General features: G+C 50.9%; 1 protein-coding gene across 8 annotated transcripts in view; it reads left to right on the top strand.

Annotated features, from left to right (window-relative positions):
* The first annotated feature begins 516 nt into the window (after positions 1 to 516).
* Positions 517 to 16,298, top strand: part of RYR1 (ryanodine receptor 1) — a 125,639-nt gene continuing 109,857 nt past the window's right edge. For 3 of the 8 annotated variants that reach the window (XM_036408259.2, XM_036408254.2, XM_036408252.2), the window contains exons 1-14: positions 523 to 700; positions 6,656 to 6,775; positions 7,700 to 7,804; positions 7,903 to 7,923; positions 8,819 to 8,893; positions 8,974 to 9,052; positions 9,400 to 9,512; positions 9,823 to 9,916; positions 10,981 to 11,074; positions 11,217 to 11,291; positions 11,759 to 11,915; positions 12,039 to 12,203; positions 13,820 to 13,941; positions 14,633 to 14,828. In XM_036408259.2, coding sequence (XP_036264152.1) covers positions 653 to 700; positions 6,656 to 6,775; positions 7,700 to 7,804; positions 7,903 to 7,923; positions 8,819 to 8,893; positions 8,974 to 9,052; positions 9,400 to 9,512; positions 9,823 to 9,916; positions 10,981 to 11,074; positions 11,217 to 11,291; positions 11,759 to 11,915; positions 12,039 to 12,203; positions 13,820 to 13,941; positions 14,633 to 14,828 — 1,464 coding nt within the window. In that variant the 5' untranslated portion in view covers positions 523 to 652. Of the gene's footprint in view, positions 701 to 6,655; positions 6,776 to 7,699; positions 7,805 to 7,902; positions 7,924 to 8,818; positions 8,894 to 8,973; positions 9,053 to 9,399; positions 9,513 to 9,822; positions 9,917 to 10,980; positions 11,075 to 11,216; positions 11,292 to 11,758; positions 11,916 to 12,038; positions 12,204 to 13,819; positions 13,942 to 14,632; positions 14,829 to 16,298 lie in introns of all 8 variants that reach the window. The other 5 variants (XM_036408253.2, XM_036408258.2, XM_036408257.2 and 2 more) reach the window with 3 other exon arrangements.

The raw sequence follows: 16,298 nt of genomic DNA, 5'->3' as shown, positions 1-16,298 counted from the left end.
TGATAATAATAATAGCAGCACTTATATAATCTTTACATTGGTTCTCTTTTAAGTGCTGTAAATAAATGATCTCATTTAATCCTTGCAACAGCCCTGTGAGATAAGTACCATTAATATCCTTCTTTCCAGTTGGGGAATCTCAGGCACGGGAGGTGAAGTGACTTGTCCAAGGTCACACAGGGGAGTCACAAGGCTGGCTCAGAGTCCCTGCTTTCAGTCACTGAGTGTGCAGCGCCCTGAAGTCCGGAGGCCTCGTGCGCATCAGCCTCTGCAGTGCGGCGCCACCAGCGGCTCCCGTTCCGCCTCAGCTTGCTCCCGGTGAAACGGGAGAGAGATGGTCCCTTCCTCACCCCGAATGTGTGCGGAGAGCAGCTGCCTTCTGGACACTCCCCTGGCGCCTCTCCCACCAGCGCGGGCCGGGCCGCGGGCCTGTGGGCGGGGCGGGGCGAAGGGGCGGGTCTAACGGGAGCCCGGGGGCGGGGACCTCCTTCCAGCTCCGCCGGCGCGCGGTCCTCCTCGCAGTTCCATCTGCCTCGCGGGTTCCTCCGGTGTCCCCGGAGGTCTCCGACCCAGCCCGCCCGCAGCCCGCCCAGCCCGAGGCTCCTTCTTCCCATCCCTACACCTCGGCGGCGTCCCCTCGGGCCCCGACACCATGGGAGACGGAGGAGAGGGCGAGGATGAGGTCCAGTTTCTGCGGACGGTGCGTATCGCTGTCAGGGGGACTCGGGGCTCCTCCTCGGGCTCCTCTGCTCTCTCTGTCCTGCCTGCTGTGGTCTCTGGGACTCCAGGTCTCTTCCTCTGTCCCTCAGGGTGAGCGTCCCTCAGTCGTCTTTCTCAGGCCCCCCCCCTCCGCCCCCCGCCCGGTTTCACCACAGAGAATTAGCCGACTTTGGGGAGGGGGTCGTGGGCCGCCCTCTCTTATGCCATTAGCGGCTTGTCTGGGAGAAGGGGGCCGGTGGGGAATACCCCTCTCATCACCCTGGACGCAGCACTTGGGGAAGTCAGTTTTAATTCCTGAGCTTAATTTAGCGCCCCCCCTCCCCCCAATCCTAGCCCTTATTCTCTTCTTGCACCAGACTCTGACCTACTTAAATTTTCGAGAAGGGAGCTGGGGTGGCTGGAAACCCCAAGTCCTTTGCACTCCCAGCCCTTGAGGGCCTCCTGAGAGTCCCTCAGCTCCTGGTCTTCCTTTCCCACCTTGGTTTTGGGAAGGAGGATGAAATGGCTGTTGATAACCTCTGGCCATGTCGTTCCCTATTGGTCTCTTTAGTTTGTCTCTGTGTCTCTGTCTCCCTGTCTCTGTCTTTGTCTTTTGGTTTCAGACCCTCTGTCTCTCACTCGTCTCTCTAGCGCTGGCCCCACATCTCTGATCCCCTGCTGGGGGCAGGGATGGGAATTGGAACAACAGGTGTCTCTCCCAGAATAGCCGGTCTTTGGGGGCTGGGCAGGGGACAGGGAGATGATGGGGGGGAGGGGCTGCCTAACTCGAGTCCTTCCTAACTTTCCCTCCCAGTGGCTCAGCTGGATGAGGAGTGTGAGTATGGAAGGAGATGTTCTCTCTTTTGGGCCAGGTTTGCTGACCCTGCACTAGCTCCTCCCTTCCCCCTCTGGGCCCTGGGAAATGCTGACACAGAATTCCGGCTAGGACCACGGCTGTAAGGTTTTATTTCCTGGGAGGGAGGAGCAGACAGCTGGGGCTGACAGTGAAGGGTAGGGACAGCTGAGCATGCAGCCAGGGGAGGAGTCCTAGCTTCACCCTAGACTCTTGCCCCAGCTCCAGTCCCTTCCACTGGGTTGGGTTCTCCTCTCCTCTTGGGCCCTAATGAGATGGTAGCCAAGGCCATCAGCCCCTGAGCTTCTCTATGTCAGACCCGTGCCCGTGCCCAGGACCTCTGAAGCATCTAATTATATCCTCGATGCCTATCTTCTGAGCTAGGGCCCTATCTTTATCTCTCTGGGAGATTTAAGGAAACCAAGGTATGAGTGGAACAACTTGCCCAAGGTCAAGGCCAAGAAGAGTAATTTCTAGATGCCCCTGGGGCCCAGCACTCCTGCTTTCACAGAGTGGGTGTTTTTCCCAGAACTTTATTGATGCTGTGTGGTGGTTCTCTCTAACCTTTTATACCTCATTTCACCAGTAAGAAATATTTTCTATTGTAACCTGGGACATGTACTTATATACATACATTATTTAAAAACCAACTTTGTTGAGATATAACTGACATGCAATAATTGCACCCATATTAGGTGTTACAATGCAATGAATTTTGACAAACTGTACACAGATATGTAATCAGTATCATAATTAAGACAGAACATTTCCTTTACCCTAAAAAGTTTTCTTGCTCTTTGCAGTAATCAACCTGTCCATTTACTTTGTCACTATAGATTCCATTAGTCATTCCAATGTTTCATATACAATTCATGCTCATTTGTCTTGCTTCTTTTGCTCAACCATGTAGCATTTCAGAGAGAAAGGGATAGGGAGAGAGAGATAGAAACATCATCGATGAAAGAGAATCATTGATTGGCTGCCTCTTGCATGCCACCCTACATGAGCCCGCAATCCTGGCATGTGCCCTGACCAGGATTTGAACCATGATCTCCTGATTCATAAATTGATGCTCAACCACTGAGCCACACTGGTTGGGCAAAAGTTCTTTTTTTTCTTTCTTTTAATTCATTATTTTATTTTTTGGTTAATCCTCACCTGAGAATATTTTTCCATTGATTTTTAGGGAGAGTGAAAGAGAAAGGGAAAGGTAGAGAAAAACATAAATATGAGAAACATATGGAATGGTTGCCTCTAGCATGAGCCCCAATGAGGGCCCAGCCTGCAACCAAAGTGAAATCTGCAACCAAGGTATGTGCTCTTGACCTGACCGGAATCAAACCCAGGACCCTTTGGTTTACAGGCTGACACTCTATCCAGCCAAACCAGTAGGGCTCTTTAAGATGCTGGGAAGTATTTCAATTGTGTGAATATAGCACAATTTGTTTATCAATTCACCTGCTGATGGCTTCCGTCAATTCATATTATTATGGACAAATTAGGTGCACACACACACACACACACACACACACACTTATTTTTAACTGCAGGTTTATGAAATTTCTGAAACCTACAGAAATTTCATAAACTGTAGGTTTATGAAGCATGATGGACAAGTTGGTATTTTCTGTTCTTATTATTTCCCTTTTTAAGTATGGTGCCCATGGACCCCCAAACTAATTTCCTTTCCTTTAGATGTGTGGTGGCCTCTAGCCCCCTTACCCCCACCTCTCTTCCCCAGGCTGGGCTTTCTCAAAGCGTGGCCATGTCAGAACCTCCTGAGGTGGTTAATGGCCCAGATTCCCTGCTCAGGCAGAGCCAATGAATCAAGCTCTTGGTGTTGGGTGGGGGTGGGAAACTGGAACAGCAAGGAAGCTGCATTTTATTTTATTTTAAAGTACCAACATTTTAAAAAATATATATTTTATTGATTTTTTACAGAGAGGAAGGAAGAGATATAGAGAGCTAGAAACATCTATGAGAGAGAAACATCGACCAATTGCCTCTTGCACTCCCCCTACTGGGGATGTGCCCGCAACTCAGGTACATGCCCCTTGACCTGAATCGAACCTGGGACCCTTCAGTCCACAGACCCAAACCGGTTTCTGCAGGAAGCTGCATTTTAACCAAGCACCTCTCTTCATTCCTTTTTGTTTTTTTAAAATATATTTTTATTGATTTCAGAGAGGAAGGGAGAGAGAGATGATGAGAGAAAGTCATTGATGAGAGAAAGTCATTGATTGGCTGCCTCTGGCACGTCCCCCACTGGGGATGGAGCCTGCAACTCAGGCATGTGACCAGACCAGGGAATCAAACCACAACCTCCTGGTCCCTCCCTTTATTCTGATGCAGGAGAAAGTTAGAGAACTACTGGTGTAGCCATTCTCTGGTTCATGTCTGGCTTTGCCATTTGCCTGCTTCCAAACTTTGGGCAGGTGATTTTTATTTTTCTCTCCAAGCTTTAATTTTTTAGTCTGAAAAATGGGGACAAGGATTGATTCAGCAGCAAATATATTAAAATTAACAAGGGGGCCTTTGGCTCAGTGGATAGAGTGTTGGCCGGCAGACTGAAGGGTCCCAGGTTTGATTCTGGTCAAGGGCACATATCTTGGTTGTAGGCTCAATCAGGGTGCTTGTGGAAGGCAATCAATCAATGTGTCTTTCTCACATCGATGTTTCTCTCTCTATCCCCCCACCTTCCACTCTCTCTAAAAATCAATGAAAAAATATCCTGGGGTGAGGATTAACAACAACAAAAAACAACAAACAAACCACACACACACACACAGACACAGACACACACAGACACAGACACACACACACACACACACACACACACACACACACAAAATGGGGACAAAAAATCTGTACCATAAGGGCTCCAGGGGTCTGTGCAGCTCTCTCTGAGCTCATCTCTCCCATCTTCCTTTGTTCCTGCTGCCACCATTCTATCCCCCTTGCTCTTCCTCAACACCCTCGGCCCCTCCAGCCACAGGTCTTTGAACAGGTTGCCCCTTCTTCCTCCAGAGACCATGAGGCCTGATTCCTCCTCATTATTTGGATAAAGTTTATGGTTGGGGATAAAGTATTAGGCTCAGATCAAATGTCACCTCCTTGGAGAGGCTGTCACTTCATCCCCTCACTGATGTCATCCCTACTCCAAAAGCCACTCTCTTACATCACCCTGGGAATTTTTTCCATTACACTTACGACTGACATTTAAATTATGAACCTATTCACCTGTTTATTGTGTCTCCCCTCCTCTTGCGCTGGATAGACAGACTCAGGGCTGCCTGGGTGGGTCAAAGCCCAGGACTGGAACATGTTTGTGTGATACCCTGGAAGGACTGGAGACTGTGCAATCTCAGGCAGGATGCCTGAGCTCCTTGAATCAATTTCCTCAGCTACAAGATGGAATAACCACTGCCTTCCTCAGCAGAGAAGAGCTGTGGTCGCCATCATTTTTTATTGAGACTTCTATCAGTGAAAACACTGAGCACTCCCCATGTACACTGTGCTGGTTATAAAGGTAGATGTGGGCTACTATAGTCATGTATGAAGAGGTGGTCTAGTGTTCTAAGAGTGTGACATACAGAGTTGTGATCAAGTACCAGCTATGTCATATGACAGCTGTGTGACTTCAGGCAAGTTGCTTCACCTCTCTGGACCTCAGTTTCCAAAGGTTCACATAATAAGACTTACTTTACATGGTTGTTGTGAGGAATCAATGAGTTAACTTCTTAGAATGGGATCCACCACATGAAAATGCATCTATTGTACTTAAAATTTTAATTTATAATCTTGAAATCATTTCAAACTTAGAGAAAAGTTGCAAGGTTAGTTCAAAGAGTTCCCATATAGCCTTCAGTCATTTTCATTAAATGTGAAGATTTGGCATATCTGCTTCCCCCCTCTGTCTCTCCATATTTTTTCCCCTGAACTGTTGTAGCTGTTTTAGGGTAAGTTGTGAACATGATACCCTTAACCCTAAAAACTGTAGTGGCTGTTTCCTAAAACACAAGGATGTCTCTTACAAATCACAGTACAATTATCAACATCAGGAAAATTAGTATTGTGATGACACCATTAGCTAATTCACAGTCCTTATTCAACTTTGACCAATTGCTGAAGCATCATCTTTTGTGGCATTTCTTCTCCACCCAGGAACTAGTCCAGGCTTTGGCATCACATTCAGATGTCATTAGAAGTCACTCCTTAAAGGATAGCTTTTGAAAAAAAATTTTTTTTATTGATTTCAGAGAGAAATGGAGAGGGAGAGAGAGAGAGAGAAATATCAATGATGAGAGAGAATCACTGATTGGCTGCCTCCTGCATGCCTCCTACTGGGGATTGAGCCTGAAACCCTCGACCAGAATTGAACTTGGGAACCTTCAGTCTGCATGTCAATACTCTACTCACTGAGCTGAACTGTCTAGGGCAATGGCTGTGTGTGTGTGTGTGTGTGTGTGTGTGTGTGTGTGTGTATAATTTTTTTTTTTTCAGAGAGAGGAAGGGAGAGAGAGAAACACTGATGAGAGAAATATCTATCAGTTGCCTCTGGCATGCACCCAAATTGGAGATTAAACCCTCAACCTGGTTTCGTGCCCTGATGAGGAGTAGAACCCATTATCTTTTGGTGTACTGCAATATGCTCCAACCAACTGAGCCACACTGGCCAGAGCAACAATTTTGGGTATTAAGAGAAATTAAATACACAAAAGAGAAATTAAAGGAGGCTGAGCTTAAAAGCCATTGAACTTGATGTATTCAGACTTCCCACCCTCAATGGCTCACCTTGAAGACCCACCTGGGGGGCCTCTGGAGCCAGCTAGGCTCAAATCCCAGCTCCTCCTTTTAGTGGTGTGGTCTTGGACAGACCATGCCTCCGCTTTGAGCCTCAGTTTCCCATATTAAAATGGGATGACACTAGTTCCTATTTCATGGAGATGTTAGAAGTATGTGGAGCATTCAGTACGGGCACCTACTTTATTGCAAGGTGGGTCTCTCTTTCATGGGGACAAGGGTGGGGTGAGTGGCATGGTATGTAGTGTCTGTGGGGTGAGGCTGAGTGCTAGGGAGCCCTGAACCCCCATCCCTCCCCAGGATGATGAGGTGGTCCTACAGTGCAGTGCCACCGTGCTCAAGGAGCAGCTTAAGCTCTGCCTGGCAGCCGAGGGCTTTGGCAACCGCCTCTGCTTCCTGGAGCCTACCAGCAATGCTCAGGTCAGCACGGGAGCTAGGGCAGGGGCCAGGGGGAGAGGGGTCTAAAGGGGCACAGAATATGTGGCCCAAAGAAGGATGGTCTGGAAATCTGAAGAGAGGGTGCTGATGGGAGAGAAAATGGAGGGGGCTAAAAGGAAAAGGGGGCTGGGTTTGAGGAGGGAGGGACCAGGGTCTTAGGAGGCCGGTGTCTGAGGTGGCAGAGGGGCTTGAATATGATGTGACAGGGCCTGGAGGGGCAGGAGGATGCTAGCAGGGAACTGAGGTGGGGGTGTGGGTGGGGGTTGAGGCTGAGAGGTGGAGGGTGCCTGGGGTCTGAGGGTGAGGTGGACTCAGGTCGGAGAGAGGAGGTGACCTGGGGGATAAGGTGAGGGCTGCGAAATGGAGGGGATATGGCATCTGATGGGGGAAAGGGCCAGGGTCTGCAGGGGACAGAGAGCCTTGGGTTCAAGCAGGAGTGTGTCTAGGAGTTGAGGTAACAGGTGGAAGACTGAGGGGGTGGCTACAGGTGCCCTCTTGCAATTTTGAAGTAGTATTCACAGTATCCATGCAGGAGGCAGGAACTGGGCTGCACGGGGACAGCAGGAGGGGTTGGAGAGGTTTGAGTTGCCTGCAGGGGAAGCGGAGGAGCCCTGGAGTTGGGCCGATGCAGTGTGTCTAAGGATGGAGGCATCTTCTGAGATTAGGTGGGGTGTGGGGTGTCTGAGCAAAAGAGTAGGGGTTCAGAAAGGGTTCAGATGTTTGAGGGAGGAGGCACAGCAGAGGTGTTTTCTGTGATATTGGTGAGGATTCGGGTGTTTGAAGCAGGAGGCAGAGGGCAGGGCTTGGAGGGTTGGGGTCGAGTCTGGGTGTCCATATTTAGAGGGGAAGGGGTATGCCAGATCTTTGGGCCTGCAGGCCCTCTGCTCACATCTCACCCCCCTCCAGAATGTGCCCCCCGATCTGGCCATCTGTTGCTTTGTCCTGGAGCAGTCGCTGTCCGTCCGAGCCCTGCAGGAGATGCTGGCCAACACTGTGGAGGCCGGCGTGGAGGTGAGGCTCCCCCGAGCCGATGGGTGACCAGGATGGGTGGGAGGAAATGGGCTTCATTTACCATCTGCTCTTCTTCCTCTCTCTGACCCACCCCACAGGCCCTCAATTTGGATAAGTGGGTAGGTCTGGCCTTGGGTGTCACCTGTCCTTCCCACCTCTTCTGAGCCCGGTCTGCCTCTTGGGCTCACATCCTGCATTTGAGGCTGGGGTTATGGACCCCAGAACAGGCCAGGAAAGAAGGAAGGAAAGAAGGAATGAAGGAAGGGGATGGGGGTTCTGAATCCCCTGTTCCCACTGCCTGTACTTCCTCCTCTTTCCCATCCTTTCCCTGACCCTGATCCCAGCTCTTCTCCGCATGGGACCTCTTCCCTCCCCTCTCTTATCCCAAGTGTGGGTCCCCTCCGGTCCAGGAGTGGGTCCGCCATGTGATCATGTGGCCCCATCACATGGCCCCCTCAGAGCATGGGCATGAAAGAGCTGGGATGGAAGGCCTGGTGCCATCAAAAGACACGGGTGGGGGTGGGGGAGGGTAGAGTCTCCTTGTGGCAGTACAGGGCAGGTCTCTGCGGGTGATGTTCAAATCTTTAACAACTGGCAGGACTGTATCGTGCACACCAGCTGCCGCCAGCCATGATGCGACAGGTTAGAGTAGAAGGAGCTGAGGTCCGTGGGACATGAGATGCTGGGGCTTCCTGGAGTGTCCTCGGTACCTAGAGGAGGGTCCAGCCTCCCTGAGTGACTCTTGGCCTAGTTAATAAGGTGAAGGAGGCAGGGCGGACAGAGGGGACTTTGGGGAATATAAAACTCCCCATCCACAGACTTCTCAGAGACAGAGCCTCCACTTTCACAGGTAGGGAAACTGAGTCAAAGAATCTGTACTGGTCTGAGCAGAGGCTTCCTTGCATCCAGGTGTGAGCATGGTATTTTATGGGGATCCTATTCCCACCTGGGATAGGCCAGATGTGTTAGGGGTCTGTTCTCACTCTGTGCGCTCACTCCCCCACCCCCCTGTAGTCATCCCAGGGCGGAGGACACAGGACACTCCTGTATGGCCATGCCATCCTGCTCCGGCATGCACACAGCAGCATGGTGAGTGCATCGGCAAGAGGGCAGGGGGCAGGGAGTGCAGTGCCTTCCAGGAGGAGGCTGACCCCCCTCTATGACCCTAGTATCTGAGCTGCCTCACTACTTCCCGCTCCATGACCGACAAGCTGGCCTTCGACGTGGGACTGCAGGAGGACGCAACAGGTGGAGGAGCTGGAGGGGCAGGGTGTGATAGGGACAGGACAGGACAGGCAGGAAGTTGGGGTACAGATCTACAGAATTATGGGGTAGACATGGAAATGCTCTGGGGGTAATGAGGACTTTGAGGCAGAGAGTATCTGGGTGCGAATGGATAAATTTGGATGGGGAAACTTGGGCAAGCATGGGGGAATTGTAGGCAGAAGGTCTGAGGGCAGGAAGAGGGAACTGAGGCAGAGTTGGTGGCAGCAGTAGGAGAATTTGGGGCACAAGGCTTGGAAGGCTCAGGACAGGGAAGACCTTGGGAAGAGAATTCTGGGCAGCCATCATCCTGAAACGCCTGCCCCCCATAGGCGAAGCCTGTTGGTGGACAATGCACCCAGCCTCCAAGCAGAGGTCTGAAGGAGAAAAGGTTCGCGTTGGGGATGACCTCATCCTCGTTAGTGTCTCCTCTGAGCGCTACCTGGTGAGCAATCCCATGGCTACTACTGCCCCCAGGCAGGAGGCACATGGGATCCACCCCATCTCCTTATCACTGGTTAGCCTGGTCCCAAGGTCCCGACTCCCAATATCCAGGCTCTTGACCTTTGACATTCAATTCCTGGTTTCTGACACCCCAGCTCCTGACTCCATCATGGTTTCCTGATCTGTGACCTCTAATGTTCTGTCTTTCATCTGCTGGTTTCCTGGCTTCCACCTCTGGGTTTTGGCTTCTGTCTCTGGAACTGTTGGCCCATCACCATTGTCTCTGACCATCACCTCCTGGCTGCCTTCAGCACTTGTCAACAGCCAGTGGGGAGCTCCAAGTCGATGCCTCCTTCATGCAAACATTGTGGAACATGAATCCCATCTCCTCTGGCTGTGAAGAGGGTGAGGACTCCCATAATTCCAGACCCTAAACTGAGAGCCCCAACATAGACTTCCCACATTGCCTCTCAGATTTGCCCAAACAGAACCTTGTAAACCCAGACCCCAAACTATGACCCTCACAATTAGATCTCCAACTAACCCCAAATCCAGAACTCAAGATCAGACTCCAAACCCAGACCCAAAGTATTGGTCCCCAAGCTGACATGTCAAACTCGGGTCCTGGAGGCCAGACCCCTAAACTCAGATCCAATCTTAGAACATCAAATTTGGAGCTTATTCTCAACCCTAATCCTCAGATGTCAAGCACAAGCAGCATGTGACCTCAACCCCCAAACCCAGACCCCCAAATTCAAACCCTGATCCCCAAACCAAAACCCCTCATTCAGACTCTATACCTAACCAACCTCAGACCTCCACTTTAACTTCATATCTCCAAAATCATCTCCCAGATTCAGACTCCCCAAAACATGGCCCCAACTTTGACTCCAACTCTGACACCCCAAACCTCAGAGCCCTAAGGCTCAAGCTGAGACTCAAAGGACAGATTCCAAAACTCAGGCCTGAAGTTTGAATCTCAGACTCACCAACTTCCAATTGCAAAGCTCAGACTTCCAAACCTAATCTATGACTTCAGACCCTAAATCTCAGCTATCAGCCTCAGACCTTCAAAATCACACTCAAAATTCAGATCCCAACTTCAGAGCCAATCATCACACTTCTAAACCCAAATCCCAGGCCATGGACCATGGAACATGGACCACAATATCAGGGAGCATGAGACCCAAATATCTAACCCTAATCTCAAATATCCAAACTCAGACCCCAGCTCTACACACCCGACCCTCAACTTGAGACCCCAAATCATATCCCTCTACTTCAAACCTCAAACTTAGCCTAAACCTCAGACTACACTTCCTACCCTGAAATTCAGGTCTTTACCTGCAGACCCCTAGCCCAGGCCCCAGCCTCCCCTGGGGGGTAAACAGGCCCCTAAACTCCTCTTTGGTTCCGGGCTTGTCTGGGGCTCCAACCCACAGTGATCATCTTTCCTGGCTCGTCTGCAGGCTATGTGACTGGGGGCCATGTCCTCCGCCTCTTCCATGGACACATGGATGAGTGTCTGACCATTTCCCCCGCTGACAGTGATGACCAGCGCAGGTCTGGATGAGGGACAAGAAGGCATGGGTTTTCAGGGAGGGAGCAGGGAGGATGCAAAGGTCAGTTGGGGGGCTGGGGTAGGGATCAGGTTCTGGGGGACTGGAACCTGAACTCCTGACCTCACTCTCTCCCATGTCCCCAGGCTTGTCCACTATGAGGGGGGAGCTGTGTGTACCCATGCCCGCTCCCTCTGGAGACTGGAGCCTCTGAGAATCAGGTGGGGGCATTGGGTTGAGCTGAGGGAGGGGACTGTGTCTGGGGGGAATCTGGAGGGGAAAACTAAGGAAGAGACTTGAGAGTTTTGAGGGGAAATCTGGGGAGCCCAAGAGGACAATGAAGTCCTCAGGGTCCTAGAATCCTGGAGGAAAAGGAGGTCTTGGGAGTTGTGGGGGTGCTGAGGGAGAGGTTAGAGGGTTCTGAGTGAAAATGTGGGGAGTGGAGAGGGATAATATGATAGGTCTGGGGAAACTGGGGGTGCTAGAGACATCTGTGGAGCCAAGAGGAAGCTGTGAAGGCCCAAGAGAAGATGATTAGGGTTCCTGAAGGGGTTTGGGGATTCTAAGGAAGACTTGAGGAAAGTTTGGGGCATCCTGGAAAGGGGCTTGAGGAAGTTTGAACCAAGACCATAGTCTCCATGGGAGGATCGCGGCTGGTCTCTGACCTTCTCGCCCTCACCCTCCACAGCTGGAGTGGGAGCCACCTTCGCTGGGGCCAACCGCTTCGCATCCGCCATGTCACCACGGGGCGGTACTTGGCACTCACTGAGGACCAGGGTCTGGTGGTGGTTGATGCCAGCAAGGCCCACACCAAGGCCACCTCCTTCTGCTTCCGCATCTCCAAGGTTGGTGGGGTCAGAGTGTCCTCCCTCACCTGGAGCCCCAAATTCCATCTCAGCAGTCTCTCTGTGGGGCTCCCCTATTAACCGCACAGCAGAGGAGCTAACTTATGTCCCCTGTCCCTGCAGGAGAAGCTGGATGTGGCCCCCAAGCGGGACGTGGAAGGCATGGGTCCCCCTGAGATCAAGTATGGGGAGTCACTGTGCTTTGTGCAGCATGTGGCCTCAGGCCTGTGGCTCACCTATGCCGCTCCGGACCCCAAGGCTCTGCGGCTCGGAGTGCTCAAGAAGAAGGTGGGCACCGGCAAGGAGAGAAAGGAGACGGGGTGGGAGACGGGGGTTCCTGCTTGAGCCTTCAGAATATCAGGTGTTTGAAGATGAGAGAAAGAGGCAGGCTGAGAGAGAAACAAAAATTGAGAGAGAGGAAAAAAATGAAGAGAAATATATGTTGTTAATACATGTGGAGAAGAGAGAGCGAAATATAGACATGGAAAGTCATAGATAAATACAATATGGAGACAGAAAACTAGAGAAAGACAGATGGAAAAGACAGAGAGTGACAAACAGACAGAGAATGACATTCAACAAATTAATGAGTACCCAAGTGTGTGTGTGTGTGTGTGTGTGTGTGTGTGTGTGTGTAAATATAGGCCAGCTACAGAGACTTATTCCCAGCCCCCCACCTCCCCATTTCTCAGAACTGGTGAATAAACTGCTTTTAATGAAGTACATAGCTATATAACTGAAGAGAGGGAAAGCTGCTTTTGACAGAGGGAAGAACATGAGTAAAGGCCCTAGGGTTGGAATGAGGTTGGTTTGTTGCAATAACAGAAAGGAAGTCCACTTTGACTAGAGCGGAGTGAGCAAGAGGCAAGTGGAGGGGCAGGTGAGGACAGAGAGGAGACGGGAGCAGACCGTGTAGGGCCTTTGGTAATGGGGAGGGTCCTGGCTTTACCTTCACTTGCATGAGATGGAGCCACAGAGTTTTGGTTCCTTAGCTGCTTCCAGGAACAGGTTGTGTGTGGTGGGAGTTGGGTGTAGAGCTGGAGTAGAAAGACCGGGAGGAGATTGCTGGTAGGGCCTAGGTAGTAGATGACAGAGGACAGGACAAGTGAGGACTGTGGAGTAGTGGGAAACATGGTGGATTCTGGTTGTATTTTGAGGGTTGAGCTAACAGGATTTTCTGACAAATTGGGTATTGGGACGAGAGAGATAGGGACTGGGGGTGTTGCTATGATTTTTACCCTGAGCAACCAAAAGAATGGAAGTGCCGTTAACCAACTCAGGAACAGTCAAATATCAGCTCAGGAGAACAGGGCTAAAGTTTTAGCTCTAACAGAGTCACTCAACAAAGACTTGCTGAGTGAATGAGTGGGAAGATTAGGGAGGCACCTGTTTTCGAAAAGAACAAGGTTTGTCATTGAAAGCACGAGTGGAGGAGTCCCAGCCACAGGACTAGAGGTCAGCTCAGGGGAAAGCTGGCACTGTGGTGGCCATATTCACAGACGGTGCCAGGCATTCTGCTGGGGCATATTAAGTTTGAGGAGCTGCTAGAGTGCTCTGATGGGGGAATGTTAAGGCATTAGTAGATACAAGGGGAGAGGGCCTGGCCTGGAGACAGACAAGAAAGAGTCAGAGAAAGACAGAGAAGGAGAGACAGGGAAAATGAGACCAAAGTGTGCAATAGAGATAAGGTACAGATAAGGAGCGAGAGAGACAAAGATGAACAGACAGAAAAAAAGAGGGACAAAGATAGAGATGAAAGGAAAAAGACAGAATGAAAGACAGACTCAGATAAAGAGGGAGGAAGGGAGAACTGGCAGAGAGATTTGGTGGAGGAAGCTGGCAGCTTTGGGCTAAAGTCTAGGGAGCAAGGCCCCCTCCTGACTCCTCTGTCCTCCCACTGCCAGGCCATGCTGCACCAGGAAGGCCACATGGATGACGCTCTGTCCCTGACCCGCTGCCAGCAGGAGGAGTCCCAGGCTGCCCGCATGATCTACAGCACTGCTGGCCTGTACAACCAGTTCATCAAGTGAGCAACCTGCCCACTCTGCCCCGGTGCCAGGTCAAACCTTGACCGCCATGTTCCTGACCCCATTAATCTCTACCTCTGACATGCACATCCCTTCGAACATTCACATGACCACTAACCTCTAAACTTTTTTTTTTTTAACCTCTAAACTCTTGACCTTTATATACTTGGTCCCTAACCTGAGCATTTCTGATCATCTTTCAACCCCCCGACACCCAGGCCCTTGACCCTGGACTTCCCAACTCGGACTCCTGTTTCCACTGTCCCTGTGCCTACAGGGGCATGAGTCCTAGTTCCAGCTCCACGTGTAACCTCAGGCCAAGGCCCTTCTTTGACTTTTTTAAAAATATATATATTTTATTGATTTTTTACAGAGAGGAAGGGAGAGAGATAGCTAGAAACATCAATGAGAGAGAATCATCGATCAGCTGCCTCTTGCACACCCCCTACTTGGGATGTACCCGCAACCAAGGTACATGCCCTTGACCGGAATCGAACCTGGGACCTTTCAATCCACAGGCCGACGCTCTACCCACTGAGCCAAACCAGTGTCGGCCTTCTTTGTCTTTCTGCATATCTATCTCCCTCTCTGTTAAAGGAGAGTCCTGCAGGGACGGGGATAGGGGGACTCCCGAGTGCCGCACCCACGGTCAGCACTCGGCCCCTGGCCAACGAGTGCGTGATCCCACAGGGGCCTGGACAGCTTCAGCGGGAAGCCGCGGGGCTCGGGGCCGCCGGCTGGCACCGCGCTGCCCATCGAGGGCGTCGTCCTGAGCCTGCAGGACCTCATCGGCTACTTCGAGCCGCCCTCCGAGGAGCTGCAGCACGAGGAAAAGCAAAGCAAGCTGCGCAGCCTGCGCAACCGGCAGAGCCTCTTCCAAGAGGAGGTGCGGGCGCAAGGCTGGCCTGCGGGCAGGGCCTCCGGAGGAGCGGGGGCGGAGTCTCGGGTGGGAGGGGGCGGGGCCTGGGGCGGAGTCTCCGGCGGGGGCGGGGTCCCGTGGAGCCTGGGGAACCTGTAGCTTAAGGGGCTGACCTCGTTCCCTCATCGGGAAGGAGGGGCCGGGCCCTCGGGGAAGGCTTGAGAAGTCCCAGGATAAAGGCCCAGAGGCTGCGGACTCAGAGGTGGTGTCTGTGGTGTCTGTGAGAGGGTGGGACCGGTGGAGCGTGGGGGCGGATCAGGGCAGAGGTGGGTCTTTGGGAGACTGGGAGGGCAGTGTAGGGTGGAAACTCAGAGGGGGTCAGGGCTAGGAGTTTGGGTTAGGGGAGCCTGAGGAGAAGAATTGTGGGGCTGGACAAAGGTTGGGCGTCTGATACATGCTGATGGGGATGTATGTTCATTCAAAGGTTGACAACTGGTGCCCCTCCTCTCCAGGGGTTCCCAGTCTGATGGGGGAGGCAGACATAGAAATGATAACAATAACAAAACTTACTTATGGAATATAGTTAGTATATGCAGAGCTTGAACAGTGCCAGTAAATATTTGGGTTATTTTACCTTGAATTTAGCCCTCACTATGTACATGACATCCTCTAATAACTCCATGGGGGATTGTAATTCCCGTTTTACAGGTGGGTCAGTGAAGGGCAACAATATACCAGTGGATATGGCTGTCAACAAAACAGACAAAATGCCCATCCTTACGGAGTTGGAATGGGAGGAGGATAGATGATCAATAAAATAAATTATTCTTTAGCCAGGTAGCTCAGTTGGTTACAGCATCATCCCAATACACCAAGATTATGGGTTTAATCCCCAAGCAGGGCACATACAAGAATCAATCAATGCATAAGGAACAACAAATCGATATATATATATATATATATATATATATATATATATATATATATATATATATATTTTACAGAGAGGAAGAGAGAGGAATAGAGAGCTAAAAACATCGATGAGACAGAAACATCAATTAGCAACTAATGTACATGCCCTTGACCAGAATTGAACCTGGACCTTTCAGTCCGCAGACTGACACTTTATCCACTGAGCCAAACTGGTTTTGGCCAAATCGATGTTTTCCCTTCTCTCTCCCTGCCTATCTAAAATAAATAAATACATAAAATAAAAAATTTATATGGTATGGTGGCAAGAGCTAAGGAGAAAAAGAGAGCAGGGCAGTAGTAGGCAGTGCTGGGAGAGGTGCAATTAAAATGCAGTAGAATGCTCAAGTCAGGGACCTGAAGGAAGGGAGGTGGCCATGTGCATACCCTGGGGGAGCTAGTGGAAGAGCCAGTCTGTGTGACTCCAGCCTGGTTATGCTCTGACCCACAATGCACTGCCTCTCTGACTAGTGATATGGGCCCCAGGATATAGATAAAACAGTTGTCATAGCAGCATTGCTTGTAACA

This window comes from Pipistrellus kuhlii, unplaced genomic scaffold, assembly GCF_014108245.1.
Source record: "Pipistrellus kuhlii isolate mPipKuh1 unplaced genomic scaffold, mPipKuh1.p scaffold_m20_p_38, whole genome shotgun sequence".
Taxonomy (NCBI): domain Eukaryota; kingdom Metazoa; phylum Chordata; class Mammalia; order Chiroptera; family Vespertilionidae; genus Pipistrellus; species Pipistrellus kuhlii.
The sequence above is the reverse complement of the archived record's forward strand: the minus strand, read 5'-3'. Positions and strand labels throughout refer to the sequence as shown.